At 35.7% G+C, this 22,045-nt stretch overlaps 1 protein-coding gene across 3 annotated transcripts in view; it reads left to right on the top strand.

Moving 5' to 3' along the window:
- Positions 1–22,045, top strand: part of CTNNA3 (catenin alpha 3) — a 2,095,157-nt gene that overhangs the window by 1,211,528 nt on the left and 861,584 nt on the right. For all 3 annotated transcript variants that reach the window (XM_066242416.1, XM_066242414.1, XM_066242415.1), the window contains exon 10: positions 3,841–3,933. In XM_066242416.1, coding sequence (XP_066098513.1) covers positions 3,841–3,933 — 93 coding nt within the window. The remainder of the gene's footprint in view (positions 1–3,840; positions 3,934–22,045) is intronic.

Here is a 22,045-nt window from a genome sequence, read left to right as displayed (position 1 = left end):
TGGTATATGATATTTTTCTTTCTCTGCCTGCTTTATTTCACTTAACATAATAGTTTCCAGTTCCATCCATGTTGTCGCAAAAGGTAAGATTTCTTTCTTTTTCATGGCCCCATAGTATTCCATTGTGTATATGTACCACAGCTTTTTAATTCACTCATCCACTGATGGACACTTGGGCTGTTTCCAGATCTTGGCCACTGTAAACAATGCTGCCATAAACATGGGGATGCATTTTTTCTTTTGTATCAGTGATATGGTGTTCCTGGGATATATTCCTAAAAGTAGAATGGCTGGGTCAAAAGACAGTTCCATTTTTAATTTTTTGAGGAATCTCCATACTGTTTTCCACAGAGGCTGCACCAGTCTGCATTCCCACCAGCAGTTCAGGAGGGTTTCCTTTTCTCCACATCCTCGCCAGCACCTATCATGTGTTGTTTTGTTATGAGTGCTATTCTGACTGGTGTAAGGTGGTATCTCTTTGTAGTTTTAATTTGCATTTCTCTAATGACTAGTGATGTTGAATATTTTTTTTATCTGCTTATTGGCCATCTGTATGTCCTCTTTGGAGAAGTGTCTATTCATTTCTTTTGCCCATTTTTGATTGGATTGTTTATTTTCCTGGTGTTGAGTTTTACAAGTTCTTTATAAATTTTGGTTATTAACTCCTTATAAGACATATTGTCTAATATGTTCTCCCATTGTGTGGTTTGTCTTTTTATTTTGTTCATATTGTCTTTAGCTGTGCAAAAGCTTTTTAGTTTGATATACTTGCATTTGTTTATCCTGTCTTTTATTTTACTTGCCCATGAAGATAAATTCAGCAAATATATTGCTGTGAGAGATGTCAGAGAACTTACTGCCAATGTTTCCGCTTTATGATTAACCAACATTCACTTCACTTGACCAAAAAATTGCATCAATAATTTTTTATTTTTTTACTTAAACAGTGCTGAATTGAAAAAAAAATATTTACAAAGTTAAATTTAACAGGGTGATATTGATCAATAAGAGTACATAGGTTTCAACACAGAATAAGTGCTGGCGAGGATGTGGAGAAAAGGGGACCCTCCTGCACTGCTGGTGGGAATGCAGACTGGTGCAGCCACTGTGGAAAACAGTATGGAGATTCCTCAAAAAACTGAAAATCGAACCGCCTTTTGACCCAGCTATCCCACTTTTAGGAATATACCCCAAGGACACCATAGAACGGCTCGAAAAGGAGAAATGCACCCGCATGTTTGTAGCAGCATTGTTCACAATAGCGAAGATCTGGAAACAGCCCAAGTGTCCGTCAGAGGACGAATGGATTAAAAAACTTTGGTACATATATACTATGGAATACTACTCAGCCATAAGAAATGATGACATCGGATCATTTACAATAACATGGATGGACCTTGATAACATTATACGGAGTGAAATAAGTAAATCAGAAAAAAAACTGAGATGAATCCATACATAGAAGGGACATAAAAATGAGACTCAGAGACATGAACAAGAATGTGATGGCAACAGGGGCGGGGGGGTTGGGGGAGGGGGTGAAGAAGGAGAGAGGGGTTAGGGGAGGGGAGGGGCACAAAGAAAACCAGATAGAAGGTGACAGAAGACAATTTAACTTTGGGGGAGGGGTATACAGCACAATCAAATGTCAAAATAATCTAGAGATATTTTCTCTCAACATATGTACCCTGATTTATCAATGTCACTGCATTAAATTTAATAAAAAAATATTAATATTAAAAAGAAAAAAGAAAAAAAAAAGAGTACATAGGTTTCAGGTAAAATTTTCTATAGCATTTGAACTGTTGGTTATGTTGTATACCAATCATCCAAAATAAAAATCATTTTCCATCACCTTATATTTGCTAAAATTTATTGGTAGATAATTTCTGCTAGTGCAGTGAAAATTATTATAGGCATATTAAAGTAATTAGACTGCTGAACTTCACTTTTTGAGTGGATCTTGGGGTGGGAAGAGGGATATAGAAATTCTTGCCCTTTTCAAATAATTCACAAATGTGCTAATTATATGTCAGATATGAAAGTTGAGGCATTATGACCTTCAAGCCAACAAAAGACCTTTTCAAGTAAGTTATTTCTGTGTACATTAATTAAGTGAACAGTGCCCTTCTACAGTTAAATAATATATGACTGTTATTTCTTTATATGTAAATAGAAACCAAGGATTTGTTTTACTGTTGACATATGAAAGGAAATGCTATAAAAAAAAACCAAGGCTATGAATCCATTTTCATAACATTTTGTGATATTCTTCAACTAGTGATCCAAAGATGCATTGGTTATTCTCATTGAATGCAGTTAATGTGTGGTTTCTCTACAAATAAATATACTTTGGATTTGAGCAGTATAAACATATACAATAATAAACAGAGACCTTAGGTATATTAGAAAAATGTTTGTTAGTGAAGCAAACTTTTTGCAGTGATGAAGACAATGAAGTATTTTATAGCTCTGGGCAACACTGCCTCTGTACACAATTACTTACCTGCTATCAACAGGAGTGTTGAATAAATGATGTTCCCAAAAAAAGGAAAAGAAAAAGAAAAAAAAATCCCATGCTGTTTTATGGCTCTTTCATGGTATAAAGAAAGTATTTGTAAATATTGGACTTAAGTAATGGACTAAAAGTAATTTTTTAAAAGAGCATCCACTTCACTGTAAGAGAGTTAGTTTCTAAAGCAATCATGTATAAAAGAATTTGAGTGTCACTAATGCTTGAATCAAATAGACTGCTGGAATGTCAAACAGTGCCCCATGAAGTTGTAGTAGAAAATCAAGAACAGGAAGAATAACTTAATGATCTTGTATTTGTCCAGCTTTGTAGTATATTTGATGCTGAATAAAACATGGATAAAGACACACTCATTCTTAATGCACCTTAAGTAGGATACCAAAGCTCTGGGAAATAATAAACCAATTACAAACTCAAAATAAACTACAATCATAGTTTCTAAGAACAATCAGAGATTCTAAGAACTTACTAGCATTCAATTCACAGATAATATTTTTTCAGTTCCATAGGAAACCATAATAGTTAGCATCTTATTATGCATTAGATGTTGATACCAAGAGACTATATAGTTGACTGATTCACTCAATAGTTGTTCCTTTTGTTTTAAACAATTTATTATTATTATTATTATTATTATTATTATTATTATTGTTTTTACACAGTTGGGGGAGTGCGAAGTATCAACTCATAGTTGCTTCACTTTAGTTGTTCATTGCTTGTTTGTTGCTTGTCATATATGCCTTGACTGGGCAAGCCCAGGGTTTCAAACCAGCGACCTCAGCATTCCAGGTCGATGCTCTATCCACTGCACTACCACAAGCCAAGCTGTTTTAAACAATTTTATAGGGCCTTTTGTTGTTATTTGTTTTAATAGATTCTTTGAGTACTTTCTTTTTTTTTAATTGGGTGGGAAGAGATAAAGAGATAGACTCCCAGATGCGCCCTGACCAGGATCCACCTGGCACTGATGCTCTAAACAATTGAGTCACTGTCTGTGATAGGGGAAGAGAGAGAGAGGGGAAGAGGGAGGTGAAGAAAAGGAGTTGGTAGCTTCTCCTATGTGCCCTGACCGAGGATCAAACCTGGAACTTCCGTACGCCAGCTGGCACTCTATCCACTGAGCAAACCAGTCCCAGCCTTTAATATACTACTTTCATAAAACAGATACCACTGACATCTATAAGAATATTATGTGTTACTGAGACTTTTAATGTATGGGCATGTGTGCTTACTTGTCTAGGTTAACAAGTGTTTCTGATTTCTTTGATAATCTGAAATAATTTTCACTATTTTGGATTGTATTTAAGGTGGCAAATCTTGCTTGTTCCATGTCAACAAATGAAGATGGAATTAAAATTGTCAAAACTGCAGCCAGTCACTTGGAAACTTTGTGTCCACAGGTATGACTGAGTTACTCTTTCATTAAACGAACTATAAAAATTACATACAATGCTTTAGACTTTTATACATGGAAAGACATTTAAATATTTATTTTAAACAAAAACAGAACTCATCCTAACATCAGAGTTTATTCTTTACTTAGCATATGGTTCTTGTAATGTTTCCTAAGAACCCATATCATAATCTTGTGAGAGCAAGGTATAGTTTGAAATCAAAGTAGTGCTTTGTCCAACATTGTTTTTAATTTTTAGTCATTATTTATTTTGAAACCTTAAATAGAATGAAAGAAATGACTTTGTTAACCATTTTATACATATTAAAAAAAACAAACAACAACACAGGTGTGAAAAAAGCCAAAAAAAAATGTTTTCTTGTCTGCAATTGAGGAGTTTTGAAATCTGAAGAGCAACACAATTTTAGGGAATTGTTTCAGTAATCTCGAAGCATAAATCATGATACGCATAAAGGCAATCTTAATCACTTTGCCTTAGAATAAGCAGGAAATAATATAGATAATTACTTCCTAATAAACACCATGCATGTTGTAAGGCTGTGAAATATGATATTGATTAGAGAATTCAAGTCTTTGGACATCTGCCGAGATTCTCCATTTACTAAAAGTAGAGTATGTATTAAAATCTTGATTTACCTTGCTGACAATTTCATTTCTCAGAATATTGAGGAAATATGTAGTAAGGAAGATGGATTCTTTGGAGTTAATATTGATTAACAAGTGAAAACTGTCTGGAGAAGTAAAATCTAAAGGATTTGCAACTGAAATCCCACAACTGATGTCAGTTTTTCACAGGATCCTACAGAGAACAGAATACTGCAATGAAGTCTCTGAAGTGGTCCAATTGCTTATACAGCCCTGACCATTACATGAGAGTTCTCATTTCTCCATTTTGTGCATAACGCTTAATGTTGTTATTTTTCAAAATATCTCTTTAAATGAGTATTATTGGGCTTACTTTATAATTCTATGATTAAAATGAGAACATCATTTTTCAAATGTTTATTAACCATCTGGCATTCTAATACTGCAAATTGCCTAAACCTGTTGCCAATTTTTAGTTTAGTTTTATTACTTTTTTTAATTTCATTGTTTGGGTTTATGAAATTTTTATTTATTTGTTTGTTTTTAAGTGAGAGGGTGAGAGGCAGTGAGGTAGAGACAGATTGCCACATGCGTCCCAATGGGGATCTACCTGGCAAGTCCCCTACCAGGCAATGCTCTGCCCATGTGGAGCCACTGCTCAATTGCTCAGCAACAGAGCTATTTTGTTGCCTGAGGCAAGTCCACGGAGCCATCCTCAGTGCCTGGGGCCAACTTGGTCAAACTATTTGAGCCATGGCTACAAAAGGGGGAGAGAGAGAGAAAAGGAAGAGTTGGAGAAGCAGATGGGCACTTCTCCTGTGTGTCCTGACTGGGAATCAAATCTGGAACCTCTACATGCTGGACCAACACTCTATCCCTGAGTCAAATGATTAGGTCCAGGTTTGTTAAAAATATCTTCTGTGGCCTATGGCTTTTCTTTTTACCTTTAAAGATAATATTTTAGCCATAAAGAATTTAAGATCTTTAGTGAAAATATATGATCCATCTTTAATTCCTTTAATAAATATTTACTGAGGAACTACCCTGAGCCACATAACTATTGGTTTGTACCTTGTTAAGAAATTCTTCCAGCCCTGGCTGGTTGGCTCAGCGGTACAGCGTCGGCCTGGCGTGCAGAAGTCCCGGGTTCGATTCCCGGCCAGGGCACATAGGAGAAGCACCCATTGGCTTCTCCACCCCCCCCTCCTTCCTCTCTGTCTCTCTCTTCCCCTCCCACAGCCGAGGCTCCATTGGAGCAAAGATGGCCCGGGCGCTGGGGATGGCTCCTTGGCCTCTGCCCCAGGTGCTAGAGTGGCTCTGGTCACAGCAGAGCGACGCCCTGGAAAGGCAGAGCATCGCCCCTGGTGGGCAGAGCGTCGCTCCTGGTGGGCATGCTGGGTGGATCCCGGTCGAGCGCATGCGGGAGTCTGTCTGACTGTCTCTCCCCATTTCTAGCTTCAGAAAAAATACAAATAAATAAATAAATAAATAAAATAAATAAAGAAATTCTTCCAACAACAGCAAAAATTATGTAATTTCTATATTTTTAAAAAAATTAAAACATGTAAATCTTTATTTCATTTGAAATTTAGTTTTGTATCTAACTTGATGTGGGTAACTATTTAATTTTATTTTTTTCACAGTGTTAACCATTGGACCATGACTATGTATCATAAAGTTGATCTTTTCCATATTCATGTAAAATGCTACCATTGTTACACATATCCATATTCACACTTTATAAATTTTCCATTGATTTATATATATTTGCATACATATATATTTATATATTATACACATATATAATATATGCACCCATATATACATTTTATGTATTACATTATACACATATATTAGATGTGTATAATATTTTGCTACTATTCCACATGTAAATATTAATGTATTTGGAAATTGAAGTATATTTAAATATATGCCTTTCTGGGGTCTCTATTCTGTTCCACTGGTCTGTTTATTTATCCCAGCAACACTATTGCAATGTCTTAATTATGGTTTTATACTAAATCTTACTATATTTTAGACAAATTGGCTGACCTTGTTTTAGTTTTTGTTTTTTAATTATTGTTGTTCTTATTTTGCTCTTTTAAAAAAAAAATCAGTAAGAAGAGGGAAGGCAGAGAGACAGACTCCCATATGTGGCCCGACCAGGATCCGCCCAGCATGCCCACTACAGGGTGATGCTCTGCTCATCTGGGGTGTTGCTCCATTGCTCAGAAACTGAGGTCTTCTTAGAACCTGAGATAGAGGACATGGAGCCATCCTCAGTGCCTAGGGGCCAACTCACTTCAATTGAGCCATGGCTGCAGGAGGATGGGGGGGGGAGATAATAATGAGTGGAGGAGGGGTGGAGAAGCATATGGGCACTTCTCCTGTGTTTCCTGACCAAAATCAGGACAGGACATCCATATGCCAGGCTGATGCTCTACTACAGAGCCAACGGGCCAGGGTCTATTTTACCCTTTCAGGGAACTTTTAGTACCATTTGTCAAGTTCCATGAAAATACATGTTAGAATGCTTATTAAAATTCTTTAATATTTTAAATTTTAGGTTATTATAGATATTTATTATTCTTTAAGATATTAAATCTTTTTTTAACAATGTTTTTTTTTTAATTTTTTTATTTTTTTTATTTATTCATTTTATAGAGGAGAGGGGGGAACAGAGAGAGAGAGAGAGAGAGAGGAGAGACAGAGAGAGAGAAGGGGGGAGGAGCTGAAAGCATCAACTCCCATATGTGCCTTGACCAGGCAAGCCCAGGGTTTTGAACCAGCGACCTCATCATTTCCAGGTCGACGTTTTATCCACTGCGCCACCACAGGTCAGGCGATATTAAATCTTTTTTATTAATAAACATGTTTTATGTATCTCCATAATCAGATCCTTTTTTTAATGTCCTTCAGGGATTCCTTAGTGTTTTTTTTTATTTATTACAATACATTTTATCGCTGCATGCTGATGGCTTCTCATTTTTTCTCTAGGCTCGCCCTCTTCCCTAGTGACCAGACTGAAATATCAAGTTTTACCCTTGACATTTCCACTTGGCTATCTAGGGGACATTTAAACTTAAAAAAAGCTAAAATAGTGCTCTGGTTTTCCCTTCTCCATCACATATGCTACTTCTTCAGTCTTCAATTAATGGCATGGACATTTATCTGGTTGCTCTAGGGAAACACCTGGAGATTTCCTTTTTTTTTTTATCTAGTAAATTTTTATTGAGCATATAGCCTGTGATAGGCACTGTTTATGCATCTGGGGAAAAAATGTGAAGAAAACAAATAACCAACGCCTATGCTCTTATGAAGTTTATATTCTAATGATATTTAGAGACTTTTTTTCTTCTGTCGAATCTGTTAACAAGTTCTATCAGTTTCATCAAATATATTTATCCTGACTCTATATATTTTTCTTTATCTCATCTGTCAGCATCTTAGCCAAGACATCATCATTTCTATCCTGGACTACAGAAATATTATCCTATATGGTGTTCATGTTTATAGTCCTATCTCTCTAATCTACTTCCTATATAAAAGCCAAAGTATTATTATTAAGGTGTTTATCCTAATAATTGCTTCCCTTATCTTTCTACAGTAACATGCCAAAATTTTTAGGGCTCCATCAGACTCTATGACCTTCTTATTGTCTAACTTTCAGCCCCACCCCATATTATTTTTCTTTTTAATAATTATAGCTCTGCACAATGGCCTTTCTGTTTCTAGAACACAATAAGCTCTTTCTGACCCAGGAGAGTTGGCACTTGGTGGTTTCCCAGTGCTCTTTCCCTATGGCCATGTAGACAACTCCTGTTATGTTCAGTTTGTGAGGACTCAGCTCAAACATTATCTTCTCAGAGATCAATCTTCTTGAATCACTCCTGCAACTATATCATACTATGTCACCATATTTATTTCTTTTGAGACTCTATCATAACCTGAAATTATATTTTATATTATTTTGTTATTTTTTATTGTGTATTTTTCACACTCAAACATAACCTTCATAAAGGCAGTATTTTAGTCTTCCTTATTCACTACTTATATCCCTTGCATCTAGCATAAATGCAGCATATATCAGATGATCAACAAATTTTTAGCTGATATATAAATGAATGATAAATATTTTAGAATAATAAACCATTGTATTGATAGAGCACAGCAAGACTTTTAGCAACATCTTAATGATACTTTCTAAACATAGTGTGTCTTCTTTTGGACAACATCAAAAAAATACAGTATAATTAGCTTGAGTTGTAACTAATAAAAAGAATTCTTAAAATGGCTTTCTAATGGATAGTTGTCAGCCAAGGATGAGATCTCTGTTGGTGGTGTACAATAATCTACTCTTGACCGAGCTCATTTCAGTGTTTTACTACTGATTTGGATAAAATGGTAAAATAATGCTGTCAATTTTTTTTTTTTTAGTTTAAAATAAGACGATAAAGAAAACATATTAGCCAAAAGAATCCAGTCACAAAAAATTGGGGTATCCTAGAATATAAATTAAATCTCTATAACCAGATAAAATATAAGAAATTTAATCATTAAACCATATATACTGAGTACTCTAAAACCCATTGTAAAGATAGAGAATAAAAAAAATTATGGCTTACCTAAATTTACCCTTCAAGAAGCTTACAGATTTTAGTTGATAATAATCTCAATGTGAATCGACAGTGTGGTATAGCTGTCAGAAAAACTAATATGATTTAAATGTTTTCATCAAAGAATAAATTTTAAAACTATTTTCAATCTTCTCTGCCCTTAAAAATTATTTTTAACACTGTATAATTTTTATACAGTACATCCTGACTTTTTGAATTAGTATGTCTAGAGTATACACCATTGAGTGTATGTGTGTGTGTACATGAACATGTGTGAAAATCCCACTTTTCCATTATATATTGAAATAAAGTATGCACATACAGCTAGGTTTACCAACCTCATATCCAGCTATTTGTGACACAGATATTCATGTACATATGCACAACAGTCTATAAGAAAGATTTTTATGCAGTTTTATCTGTAATGTCAAATGCTAAAGCCACCAAAAGTGTCTGTTGGTAGTAAGTTGGCTCAATGTATGTTTTGGTATGGAAAATACCCAAGATAAGTAAAAGAGGCAAATTTCAGATATAACCATATTCCCCACATATAAGATGGACCCTTTTTGAAAAATTTGGAGATTAAAATCTGGGTGCGTCTTATACAGTGGTTGTAGATTTTTTACTTGCATTTCCTGCTTTTTTGCTCTTGTTGTCTCTGTGCTCATTGTTTTGCACTTGTTACTGGTATATTATGGTAGGCTACATTTTGCCACATTCTGCCCAGAATGGCTCAGCAAAGATTTTTGTACAGTGCTGAATTCAAGTTAAAAGTGATCCAGTTTGCTAAAGTGAATAAAAATTGTGCTGCTAAACATAAGTTTGGTTCTCCTCCAACTGAGAAATCAATCCAAGACTGGCTACAGGAAGAAGAGACCCTACTGAAAACGCCACTGCAGAAGGCTGTGAGAGGCAAGTCAGCAAAATAGCCTGATTTAGAGAGGGAATTGAAGTTATGGATTGAAGAGCAAAGGTCAGTTAGAATTCCTGTGTCCACAAAGATGGTTCAGCATGAGGCAAGAATTGCTGATGAAAAAGAAGTTACTGATTTCAAAAGAAGACACAATTGGTGCTTCAGGTTCATGAAACGAAATAGACTAAGCATGCATACATGTACCAGACTTGCCCAAAAGATGCCTGAAAGCTATGAGCAGAAGGTCCTTGAATTTCATCATTTTGTCATTCAATGGCAGAAGACACATCAGTTTGAGTAGGGACAGATTGCAAATATGGACAAAGTTCCCCTTCAGTTTGATGTCCCCATTAACAGAACTGTTGATAAGAAAGAAATGAAAACTGTAACTGGGAAGATAAGTGGACTTCAAAAGAGCCATTATACAGTTGTTCTAGCTTGTTTGGCCAACGGAACCAAGCTGCCTCATATGCTGATTTTCAAACACAAAACAATGCCAAACGAGGACATTCCTTGAGGAGTGATTGTCCATGTTCATGACAAAGGTTGGATAGATTAAGATGGGATGAAGATCTGGTTTGAGAAAGTTTGGAGGAGAATGGGTGGGCTCTTATGCAAACTTGTCCTATTGGTTCTTAATCAGGTCAGGGCACACATAACAAAAAAACACAAAGAAGCCTGACCAGGCGGTGGCACAGTGGATAGAGCGTCAGATTGGGATGCAGAGGACCCAGGTTCAAGACCCCGAGGTCACCAGCTTGAACGTGGGCTCATCTGGTTTGAGCAAAGCTCACTAGCTTGAACCCAAGAACGCTGGCTCCAGCAAGGGGTTACTCGGTCTGCTGAAGGCCCGCGGTCAGGGCACATATGAGAAAGCAATCAATGAACAACTAAGGTGTTGCAACGCGCAATGAAAAACTAATGATTGATGCTTCTCATCTCTCCGTTCCTGTCTGTCTGTCCCTATCTATCCCTCTCTCTGACTCACTCTCTGTCTCTGTAAAAAAAAAAAAAAAAAAAAAAAAAACACACAAAGAAGATTGCTGCAGAGCAAAAAACAAAACTTGCCATCATATCTGGAGTCTTGACATACCAGCTCCAACCACTTGATGTCAGCATTAACAAACTCTCAAAGTTGCCATGAAAGATGAATAGAACCAATGGATGAAGTCTTCTGGGGACAATTTCATACCAGCAGGAAGAGTAAAGAAAACAACTATAGGAGAAGTTTGTACCTGGGTGTAAAGATCTTGGGATAATATCAAGATTGAGATTGTTGTAAAGTTATTTAAGAAGTGTGGCATTTCAAATGCCATAGGTAAAACTGAGGATGAGGCAGTATATCAAGATAGTGATTCATCATCAGACACAGATAAGGACAAGCTAACAAATGGAAGTTTGACAGTGATGAGGAGTTGTATGAATTTTATGTTGAATAAAAACTTATACATTTTTTTCCAAATTTCGGGCCCAAAATTAAAGTACAACACACACACATACATATATGTATTTTTTTTGGGGGGAGCAAGAGGAGATAGAATAAGCCATATGTTTATGTAGTCATAGAAATATTTTCAGAAGGTCCTCATGAGAACTTTAATAATGGTTACTAAGAAATAAGACTGGAGACAAAGAACAAGTAGGAGTACTTTACATTTTGTTTTATTGCTTTTAAAGTTCTTAATTTTATAAGAAACAGATATTTTATTAATGTCTAGACAAAACCCATCCAACTAAAATAGATTTTTATATTGATTGTGGAGTGAATAAAGTCGAGAAAACACACAGTTTATGAGGAGGAGTTGATTGAGTGGCTTATAATTTTTATTTGTTAACTAGGGTTGAATATACCTAAGTTTCAGTGAATTGGACCATTCTGGTTCTTACTGTGCTTAATGGTACAACAATGCTTTGCCCAATTACAGATGTCACACTTCAAAACAGAATTGTCAGTTGGAGCATCAGAGCAGAGGATATCTGAAAAAGGATATCTGACATGACTTGAAACTATGTTATATATAAAAAAAAATTATAAAAACAACAGGAAAGTTTTAGCCAGGGAAAAATAAGACCTGAGAAAACATGGCCACTGTCATCTAATCTTTAAAGGGCTATGATGTAAAAGGCTGAAAGGCTCTGAGGGACAGAATTACAACCTGTGAGCAGAAGCTAGAAGGATACAAATTTCATCTCAATATAGAATTCATTTTCTAACAGAAGTATCCTGGAAGGAAGGGACTTTATTAAGAAAGAAAGATTTGGAATTTCTCAATGCCACAGACACAAGGACATAAATGCAAGAAGGATGATGATTAGATGAAGCTATTGTATAAGTGGTACCAGCCGTGTGTGAGAAATAGGCCAATACGTTTTTTTATTTGTTTGATTGTTTTTGTTTTTTTACAGAGACAGAGAGTCAGAGTGAGGGATAGATAGGGACAGACAGGAACGGAGAGAGATGAGAAGCATCAATCATCAGTTTTTTGTTGCGACACCTTAGTTATTCATTGATTGCTGTTTCATATGTGCCTTGACCATTGGCCTTCAGCAAACCGAGTCACCCCTTGCTCAAGCCAGCGGCCTTGGGTCCAAGGTGGTGAGCTTTGCTCAAACCAGATGAGCCTGTGCTCAAGCTGGCGACCTCAGGGTCTCAAACCTGGGTCCTCAGCATCTCAGTCTGATGCTATATCCACTGCACCACCACCTGGTCAGGCACCAATAAGCTTTTTGAAGTTCACTTCTGAGATTGTATAATGCAGGGGTCGGGAACCTATAGCTCGCAAGCCAGATGTGGCTCTTTTGATGACTACATCTGGCTCGCAGACAAATCTTTAATAAAAAAAATAAGAACGTTAAAAATATAAAACATTCTCATATATTACAATCCATTCATTTTCTACCGCTCATGTTCATAGTTGCGGTGGCTAGAGCCAAGCACAGCTGTTCTCCAAGTCAACACCAAATTTTTATTGGATAATGCGTAATATACACAGGTCATTGTATGGCTCTCACAGAATTACATTTTAAAATATGTGATGTTCATGGCTCTCTCAGCCAAAAAGGTTCCTGACCCTTGGCATAATGGATTTGTCTTTTACATAAAGTAGAGAAATGTGATCTTGATGGTAGCATTGCTAGAGTACTACAGGTATTTGAACTCAACTTGGTGGAGGATAAAACTGTGTATAAGAATTAACTCTTATTACATTTTAACAAATGAATTGGAAGACTATTTTAAAAGTAAACATTTCATATTTGCATATGGCACAAAAATTAAAAAGAATTCAAAGTTCTAAAATATATTGATAGATTAATGTTTGAAAACTCATAAGCTGAAATTTAATAAGGATAAATATAAAGTCAGGGCCTTAGGTTAAATAAAATCTATTGCATAAGTGGATATAAAAATCTTTGCTTATCAGGAATCACCTAGGGCATCAGGAGTTCAGACAGACATTTTTTTATCTAGTTTGATGAATTCTACATACTGGTCTATGAAAGCATTTTCATGGTCTACTGCAAAATTAGGTTAGTATAGTTAGCTTTTTTTTCATAAAATAAAATATATTCAACTTTATTAGAAATCTATCTATTTTTTGGTTGTTTGATATTCACAAACATTTGATTTAGGAAATGATAATAAAAGTAGATACCTTTTCATATTATTGCTTTACTTGACAAAATAAACATTTCTTAAGCCCATCTTAGTCACTTCCCTTTTTCTTTTACCTCTTTCTTTTTTTTCAAAAATATTCTGGCCTGAAAAATTCAGAAAATTAAAAGTATTAATTTGGGTGACTCAATGATATGTCAGTAGCATGATATTGGGAAACATTTACAGCTTTAAAGTGATTATAATGCTGAGCTTGTGAACTAGGGGAAATTCCCAATGTACTTGGCATGGAGATGACCATGTCTAGAGTACCATGTTGGATTTAGGCCCTGCAGTTCAGAGCTAGGTAGGAAAGAATGAGTTGTTTTACAAGCCATAGTAAATTACTGTCTAATCACTGGACATGTTTAAACAAAAGCCAAGTAGACTATGTCTTGTCAAAGATGTTAAAAGAATTTTATTATTGGCTGGTCAAGTTAGATGGTCTTAAATGGTCTTTCTCTAAATAAGATTTTAATTGATAAAAATTGGGGTGAAACCTAGGATATTTTTCCTCTGTTGAATACATTTACACTCAATTACTGTAGCTAGACTCTCTCACAAATGCTTAAAATTTTTCAAAAGTACATGAGTTTTCTAATCACTGTCACATTTAAATCAATATCTAGTACACTTTTGTTTTATCTTCTTCTGTTTATCTCTCTAATCAAATGGTGTCCAATAACCTGACAGAGCTAAGACACCTTCCAGGGACATCTAGTTCATTTTTTGTGATGCATTTGGGAATATATTTTTATAAATTGCCTATTGGAAATCTATAGTTACTTTCTAAAAGGGTTACATATAGGGTGTGTTGAAAAGTAAGGAGGATAGTCAAGGTTGACCCAGATGCAGAAGATTGTGATGTATTAGGAAAACTTAACAAAATATTTGGGGGAGGGTGTGCCCCTGTATTCATATTTAAACATGAAACACTATAACATCCTTGAAGGTAGGGATTTTAAGTTCAATGATGTATTCCAAAAATAATGCCTGATACACAGTAGGTACTCAGTATATACAAAGTGGGGCAAAGTAGGTTTACAGTTGTGAGTACATGAAACACAGAGTTTATCCTTGTATTGTTATTTATTATTTATTGTATTATTTTCCATATGAACAACTGTAAACCTACTTTTGCCCCACCCTGTATTTTTGCAGTGAGTGACTATATCAGCATAAACTTATTTTGCATTATAGACATTGGCAAGTAGATACTGAAAGCCAGCCCTGTTCTTTATTCTCCTTTGTTCTTTGGAAGGTGTAGAAATTCCCAATTTCTAACCAAATGATAAAAAGTCTCAGTATGACACTTTGTCAGCTTGAAATACAAGTCATGGGAAGTGACTGGCATTATCTCTCTCTGTATGAACAGGATTGTTTTGTTATAACAGCAGCTTCTTCTGATTAAGTTATGATGTGTTACTGTACCTAGTACACGCTTCAGTGAGGGCATTGGGCTATCTCTTTCAAATGGAAAAACATGTCCTGATTTGTATAGGGTCTTTGTTTGTTTGTTTTTGTGATCAAGCAGCTGTCATATCTATGAATTGAAAGCATTTAATTTTCTAAGTATCGTGCTCTAGGGAAGCAGATGTTTTCTTTCATCTTCTGTAGACCATAATGATGGATGTTTTGTTTGCACCTAAACAATATAGAACTCAAATAATCAATTTGAAATGATCACAGTCTTTAAGAATCTCCGGGCGTAGCTATAAGAGCTGTGACAGGCTTTTTACAATTATACTTAACTTTTTTTTTTTTCTTCAGAGTTTGACATAAAAAAATACTCTTAAGATTTTGAAAACTAGAGTCAAGTAAGACAATAAAAAGGCTAAATGAGTTGATCCTTTGTATTTTTTTAAAGCTGATTACAATTGACTGGTTGATACTCAAGACTATCTAGGGTGATTTAAGACTAGAAGCCTACTCTCTTTCATGTGGTGCTGTGATATTGAGGAGGGGAGACAGACCTTGAATGCAGCTATGAACATGGTTGCTTCTGAGCCTGGAAATTAAGCTCTGTGTTATTTTACTGTCACTGTTCTATATTCTGTGCCCATTATACAGGCAGTACTCCCTTCCACACACTCCAAAGATAATTTCATTCAACAAATAGTTGCTGAACACCTACTGGGCGCATCCGTGATGCTAGGGTGAACCAAGGGCAAGGAGTATAGATTCATGAGGTATTCACTGGAGCACTGCTGACAAATAAGTTGTAGGTCTAACTAAGAGGGACTTTATCTAAGGAAATCTGATGTTGTATGTCCTGGAAGAAGAAACAGAATTTGTGGAAAAGAAGTCATAGCCATTAGAAATAAGTGAGATCATAGAAGCCAAATATCAGATACTGACTTAAAAGTAAGCAGATACAGCCCTGGCCGGTTGGCTCAGTGGTAGAGCAGGCGTGCGGGAGTCCCGGGTTCGATTCCCAGCAGGGCACATAGGAGAAGCACCCATCTGCTTCTCCACTCCTCCCCCTCTCCTTCCTCTCTGTCTCTCTCTTCCCCTCCCGCAGCCAAGGCTTCATTGGAACAAAAGTTTGCCCGGGTGCTGAGGATGGCTCTGTGGCCTCTGCCTCAGGTGCTAAAATGGCTCTGATTGTGGCAGAGCAACGCCCCAGAGGGGCAGAGCATTGCCCCTTGGTGGGCATGCCAGGTGGATCCCGGTCGGGCACATGCAGTAGTTTGTCTGACTGCCTCCCCGTTTCGAACTTCGGAAAAATACCAAAAAAAAAAAAAAAAAAAAGTAAGCAGATACAACCAAATATGATTTAACATGCAGGCTGAGGCAAGAATTTCAAAACTGATTACAAACCAGAGTGTTTATGCCTGAGCTCTCATTTAACTCACAGTGTGTACCACAATATTAAGCATGTTATTATCATAAGGGATCTGTGCGAGCCTTGAAAATGTTCTAGTCATAGAAGAAAGCAAAGATGAGGGTTTGCATCTGTATTAAAGTTCCAATAAGGAGGGAAAATGTTTTACCCAGGTAGACGCAAAGTGGTGTTATAGAGTAATAGGTTGAAATGCCAAGGGAGTTAGAAAGAGACTCATGTCAATTAGAGGATTCAGGGAGGACTCTCACAAAAGTGACATTTTCTATTGGCCTTAAAAGATAAGCAAGATTTAGACATTTAGGAAAATACAAAAAAGGGCATTTTAGGCAGACTATATGGGAAAGTATACAACAAAAATAGAAATAAGTAATTGAATCTGCCTAACCCACATTTTTTTTTAACAGGGGAGCTCCTGGCATTTAGGGTAGAACAACTCTTTGTTGTGTGGATAGTCAGAGTGATGGGATTCTACATGCCAGAAAACCCAGAATCCAGAGCTCTATACACACAACTACCACCCTCCCAGCCCAGTCTTTATGATATCCAAATATGCCTCCACACATATCCAGGCACCTCCTAGGAGATTCTGCCCCAATTGAGAAGTGGCAGGGCTTGAGCTGTGGAAAAGAGAGATGTTGGCTACATGATTGAAATACTGCCAAGTAAAGGAATTTAGATTTGGAATTTAGTGGAAAATGGCAAGTCTCTATGACTAGCTATGCTTCTGGGGAGTTAATCTGGAAACTGTATGTCAACTGAATAAAAAAAAGGGATAGACAGGATCAGTGAAGAGATTACCCATATTCCCCCATGTATAAGACACACCATTTTTCAAAAAATTGGGGGTCTAAAAACTGGGTGTGTCTTATACAGTGGTTGTGGCATTTCAAATGCTATAGATGGAACTGAGGACGAGGCAATATATGAAGACAGTGATTCTTCATCAGACAGAGATTAGTACAAGCTAATGAATGGGAGTTCTGACAGTGATAAGGAGGTGTATGAATTTTATGATGAATAGAACTTGAGTTCAATAACTTTATGTAATATTTTTTTTTCAGATTTTGGGCCCAAAATTAAGGTGCATCTTATACATGCAGAAATATGATATTTAATAGTATATGAGAATTCAGAATTTGACTAAGGGATAGAAAAATAAAAATTGATAGCTGGAACTTTATAAATGGACTATATAAGCTGACAAGAAATTTAAAACTAATGAAATGATGGTAATGATGGAGACAAAAGATTATAAATATGAAGGTTTTATCTGGGCATCTGGAAGGATAGGGGTTCTATTAAGAGAAATTAAAAATACAATGAAAGAGGAATCACTTTTGAAAAGAAATTAACTTCTTTAATCTACTCTCAACATAGGCTGAGATTTTAGTAAACAGCAGACACAAGAACTGGGGATATCACAGCTAGATATGGTAACCATTTATGTAGAGGTAATGGTAAAACCATACATGTAGAACAAAATTGTTAAAGAGAAAGAGGAAATAAAACGGTCAAAGGCAGAGCCTTAAAAAAACAGATGTCTAGAAGAGAATAAAATAAAAAATGATCATTAAACTAAGAGAAAAATCAGGAAGGTGTGCCTTGATGGAAACTTTGCAAGTGGAGCTCATTCAGAAACTTTAATATCATTGCTCCCTAAGAGAGAATGAATTGGCTGTGGAATTTATAATGGTCAAAATGTTGTTTCTAGTAAGCAGCAAGGTATCGATATGGCATTGCAGAGTTTATATTTTTAGAAATAAAATTAATACCTGTTTTAGAAATAAAATTATTATACTTTTATTACAAAGTTTCACTCTTTGCCTAATGGAAGACAACATGATTTTAATATCTAACAAAATTAACATAACTTTTTTTTTAATCCCTGCTTTTTGAAAACTACATTAAAGGCCTAAATCTTCTTCTGGACATGTACACAACTTCTGACCATGCACACACCTGTGCAGGGTTCTTAGTAATGTGGGGGTACAGAAAAAATAATTTCTCCCACCTTCTAAGTCCTTCTACCAGGGCTGATGATTGAATTTAACAGAGATAAATTAACAGGAAAAAAATATCCAAAATTTATTTTACAGATGTACATGAGGGCTGTGCCATAAGATATGAGACTCTAGGAGGTATTGGGCAGTTGGAAGTTTATATGCTGTTCTGGAGCTAAGGAGAAAAGTGAGTGAGGAAGATTGAAGGGGGTAAGGTGGTTTGAGGAGGTGGTTTGAGACTTCAAAGGGCAGGAAAGCAATTCACATGGAGATGAAAAAGGAAAAGCAAAAGTGAGGCAAATAATGGTTTGATGAGCTACTTTAACAATGGGATACAGAGAGGACTTTGAACAAAGGGGCCTTTGTTAGGTTCCTCTCTATCCCACATTAGTTTATATTAAACTGTGTAATCTATCTATGAGACCTCCCTTCCTGGAACAGGTGCCCTATCTAAATAGTTAGGGAGGAGGTCAGAGTTTTTTGTTTCTTAAAACCAGCTTAAAATCAATATCCCAAAAGGCAGATTTGAGGGTAGGAAACTGCTTCCCATCAGTAAAAAGCTCTATTGAGGAAAAGATGGCCATTCCTCATGGCAGATTCTTTACTAAGGTCATCATATTTAATTTTTGTAATAGTCTTGTGAATTAAGAATTATTGGTCTATATTTATGCATAAGAAGAAATTCAGAGATGTTAAGTGAGTTGTTCAAGGTTAAGCCAAAAAATAAACACAATAAGATTTGGATACTAACATTCTTTTTCATTTTGAAAGAATTATTTTAACAGAGTTTTATCTATTCATATTAGTATAATTCTTCAAAAACATACTTTTTTTTAATTTCTCCTTGCTGTGAAAATGGTGATAAAACAATATTTCCCAAAAAGCTTACTTTTTAACATTGAGTCTGTTATGCTTTTTGTCTTTCATGTATTTAGCACTTGCCATTTCAGAATTTCAGGTCTTGGGTCCTTCACAAAGAATAACAATATTATTTGACATTTATGTATCACTTATCATTTAAACAAGCTTTGTAATTTCTTTCACCTAACATACTCAGTAAGATTTGATCCCAGAGAGGTTGAGTGGACTCTACAGGATTATACATTAAACTGAAAAAAAGAGGTTGGAATATAATTCTTGTCCTCCAAAATCACTCAGTTAACATCTTTGTCTACTTAACAGAATGGGCAAAAAATGTTAAATCAAGATGCGAATCATATTTTTTTGATAGTCAAAAGTTTTAGTTAAAACCAAAGGGGTCATTTCTATTGGCAGGTAGCAGGGTATAAAAGTTCATATTTAAGATAATAAAATAATATTTTTGTCCTTTAGAACGCTAATGTGGATGTTGTTACAAAGAAAATTTGAGTTTAAAATACTGACTTGTTCCAAGCTATGTATCATTTCTTTAAAAAAATTTTATATTAAAATCCTCTGCTTAGGATTCATGGCAATCTACTTATTTTTAAAGCATTTGATACCATAAAAAGTATTCTTCAAAACATTAAATCTTTTATCAGATAGTAAAATTATGTAACCATGTAGTTAAGAAAATAAAAAACCTATAGACAGTTTTTAGAGCTTTTGTAGTAGAACATTTGATTTCTATTTAATGTCCTTTCTTTATTCCCTGCTTAACAACCCTTATATTCTGCTACATGTAAAATTGCTTTTACCAAGCAGTATCATTGTATAAAGATATTTTATGGCTAATACAATAATAAACTAAACCATTTTATTTAATTAATTAATTTTTTTATATTTTTCCAAAATTAGAAGCAGGGAGGCAGTCAGACACCCATATGCGCCCAACCGAGATCCACCTGGCATGACCACCAGGAGGCAATGCTCGGCCCATCTGAGGCGTTGCTCCCTTGTGGCTGGAGCCATTCTAGTGCCTGAGGCAGAGGCCAAGGAGCTGTCCTCAGTGCCCAGGCCAACTTTGCTCCAATGGAGCCTTGGCTGCAGGAAGGAAGAGAGAGATAGAGAGGAAGGAGCAGGGGAAGAGTGCAGAAGCAGATGAATGCTTCTCCTGTGTGCCCTGGCTGGAAATTGAACCCAGGACTTCCACACGCCTGGCGGACACTACCACTGAGCCAACCAGCCAGGACTTGAAGTAAACCATTTTAAGGAATGAGCCTTTGGCCTCCAGATAGATCTAGTACTAATCTGAGAGTAAGTACAGTGGGATAGGAAAGAGGACTATAATGTGAGGCAGCCTAGAGAAAATGTGTCAGAAATCTAAGAGAATATCACAACTCATGACTGTGGAATGGCCTGTCAGCATTCCAGGAAGAATTCGTGGTAGGTGACATATTTGCTGAAGAATACTATGACCTGAGAGGAAAGTACCTATTAGCCAAGCTTTGCTAATACGTTAATAAGAGATGACAGCCATCTTCCTATTGAAATTCTTGTTTCTCTATGCTTAATACACTGTCAACTGCCAATACATAATAATTATGATTTTTGTTTCTGTCATATGTTTCCTATATATCATAAAGTGCAAAAACAAGGATTTGAAAGCCATTCTGAACTAAAGCATGATTGAGTTTAGATCATTTGTTGCAGATGCCTGTAGTCTCTCTCAAATAAGTGTTTTCATAAACAAACATTACTAGAAAAATCTCATGGAAGTCATGGAGTTTCTTTTTTACTTTTGTTCAATTTTTTTCTTTTATTATTTTTTTAGTTTATTGGGGTGACATTGCTTAATAAAGTTATATACGTATTAGTCGTACAACATCTGTATATTGTATTGTGTGTTCATCATCCAAGTCAACTCTCCATCCATCAGCATTTATACTCTTTACACTCTTCTACTTCCTCCATCCCCTTTTCCCTCTTTTAATCACTATACTGCTGTCTGTGTCTATGAGGATTTTTTCTTTGCTTAACCCCTTCACCTTTTTCACTCAGCCCTCTCCTCTGACAGCTGTCAATCTGTTTTCGATAAGTCTGTTTCTATTTTGTTTGTTTATTTTGTTCATTAGATTCCACATGTAAGTGAAATCATATCATACTTGTCTTTCCCTGACTGGCTTATTTTACTAAGCATAATAGTCTCCAGGTCCATCCATGTTGTTGTTTGTTGCAAAAGACAAGGTTTTCTTTCTTTCTTTCTTTCTTTCTTTCTTTCTTTCTTTCTTTCTTTCTTTCTTTCTTTCTTTCTTTCTTTCTTCTTTCTTTCTTTCTTTCTTTCTTCTTTCTTTCTCTTTCTTTCTTTTTTTTACAGCTGAGTAGTATTCCATTTTGTAAATGTACCATAGTTTTTTATCTATTCATCTACTGAAGGTCAGTCATTTGGACTGCTTCCCAATCTTGGCTATTGTAAAGAATGCTGCAACAATCATATGGGCGCATATATTCTTTCAAATTAGTGTTTCAGGTTTTTCTTGATATATTTCCAGAAGTAGAATTGCTGGGTCATCAGGCAATAGCATTTTTAATTTTTTAAAAATAACTCCATACTGCTTTCTACAGTGAC

Source organism: Saccopteryx bilineata, chromosome 9, assembly GCF_036850765.1.
Source record: "Saccopteryx bilineata isolate mSacBil1 chromosome 9, mSacBil1_pri_phased_curated, whole genome shotgun sequence".
Taxonomy (NCBI): Eukaryota; Metazoa; Chordata; class Mammalia; order Chiroptera; family Emballonuridae; genus Saccopteryx; species Saccopteryx bilineata.
Note: the sequence above shows the minus strand (reverse complement) of the source record. Positions and strands in the feature narration are given on the sequence as shown.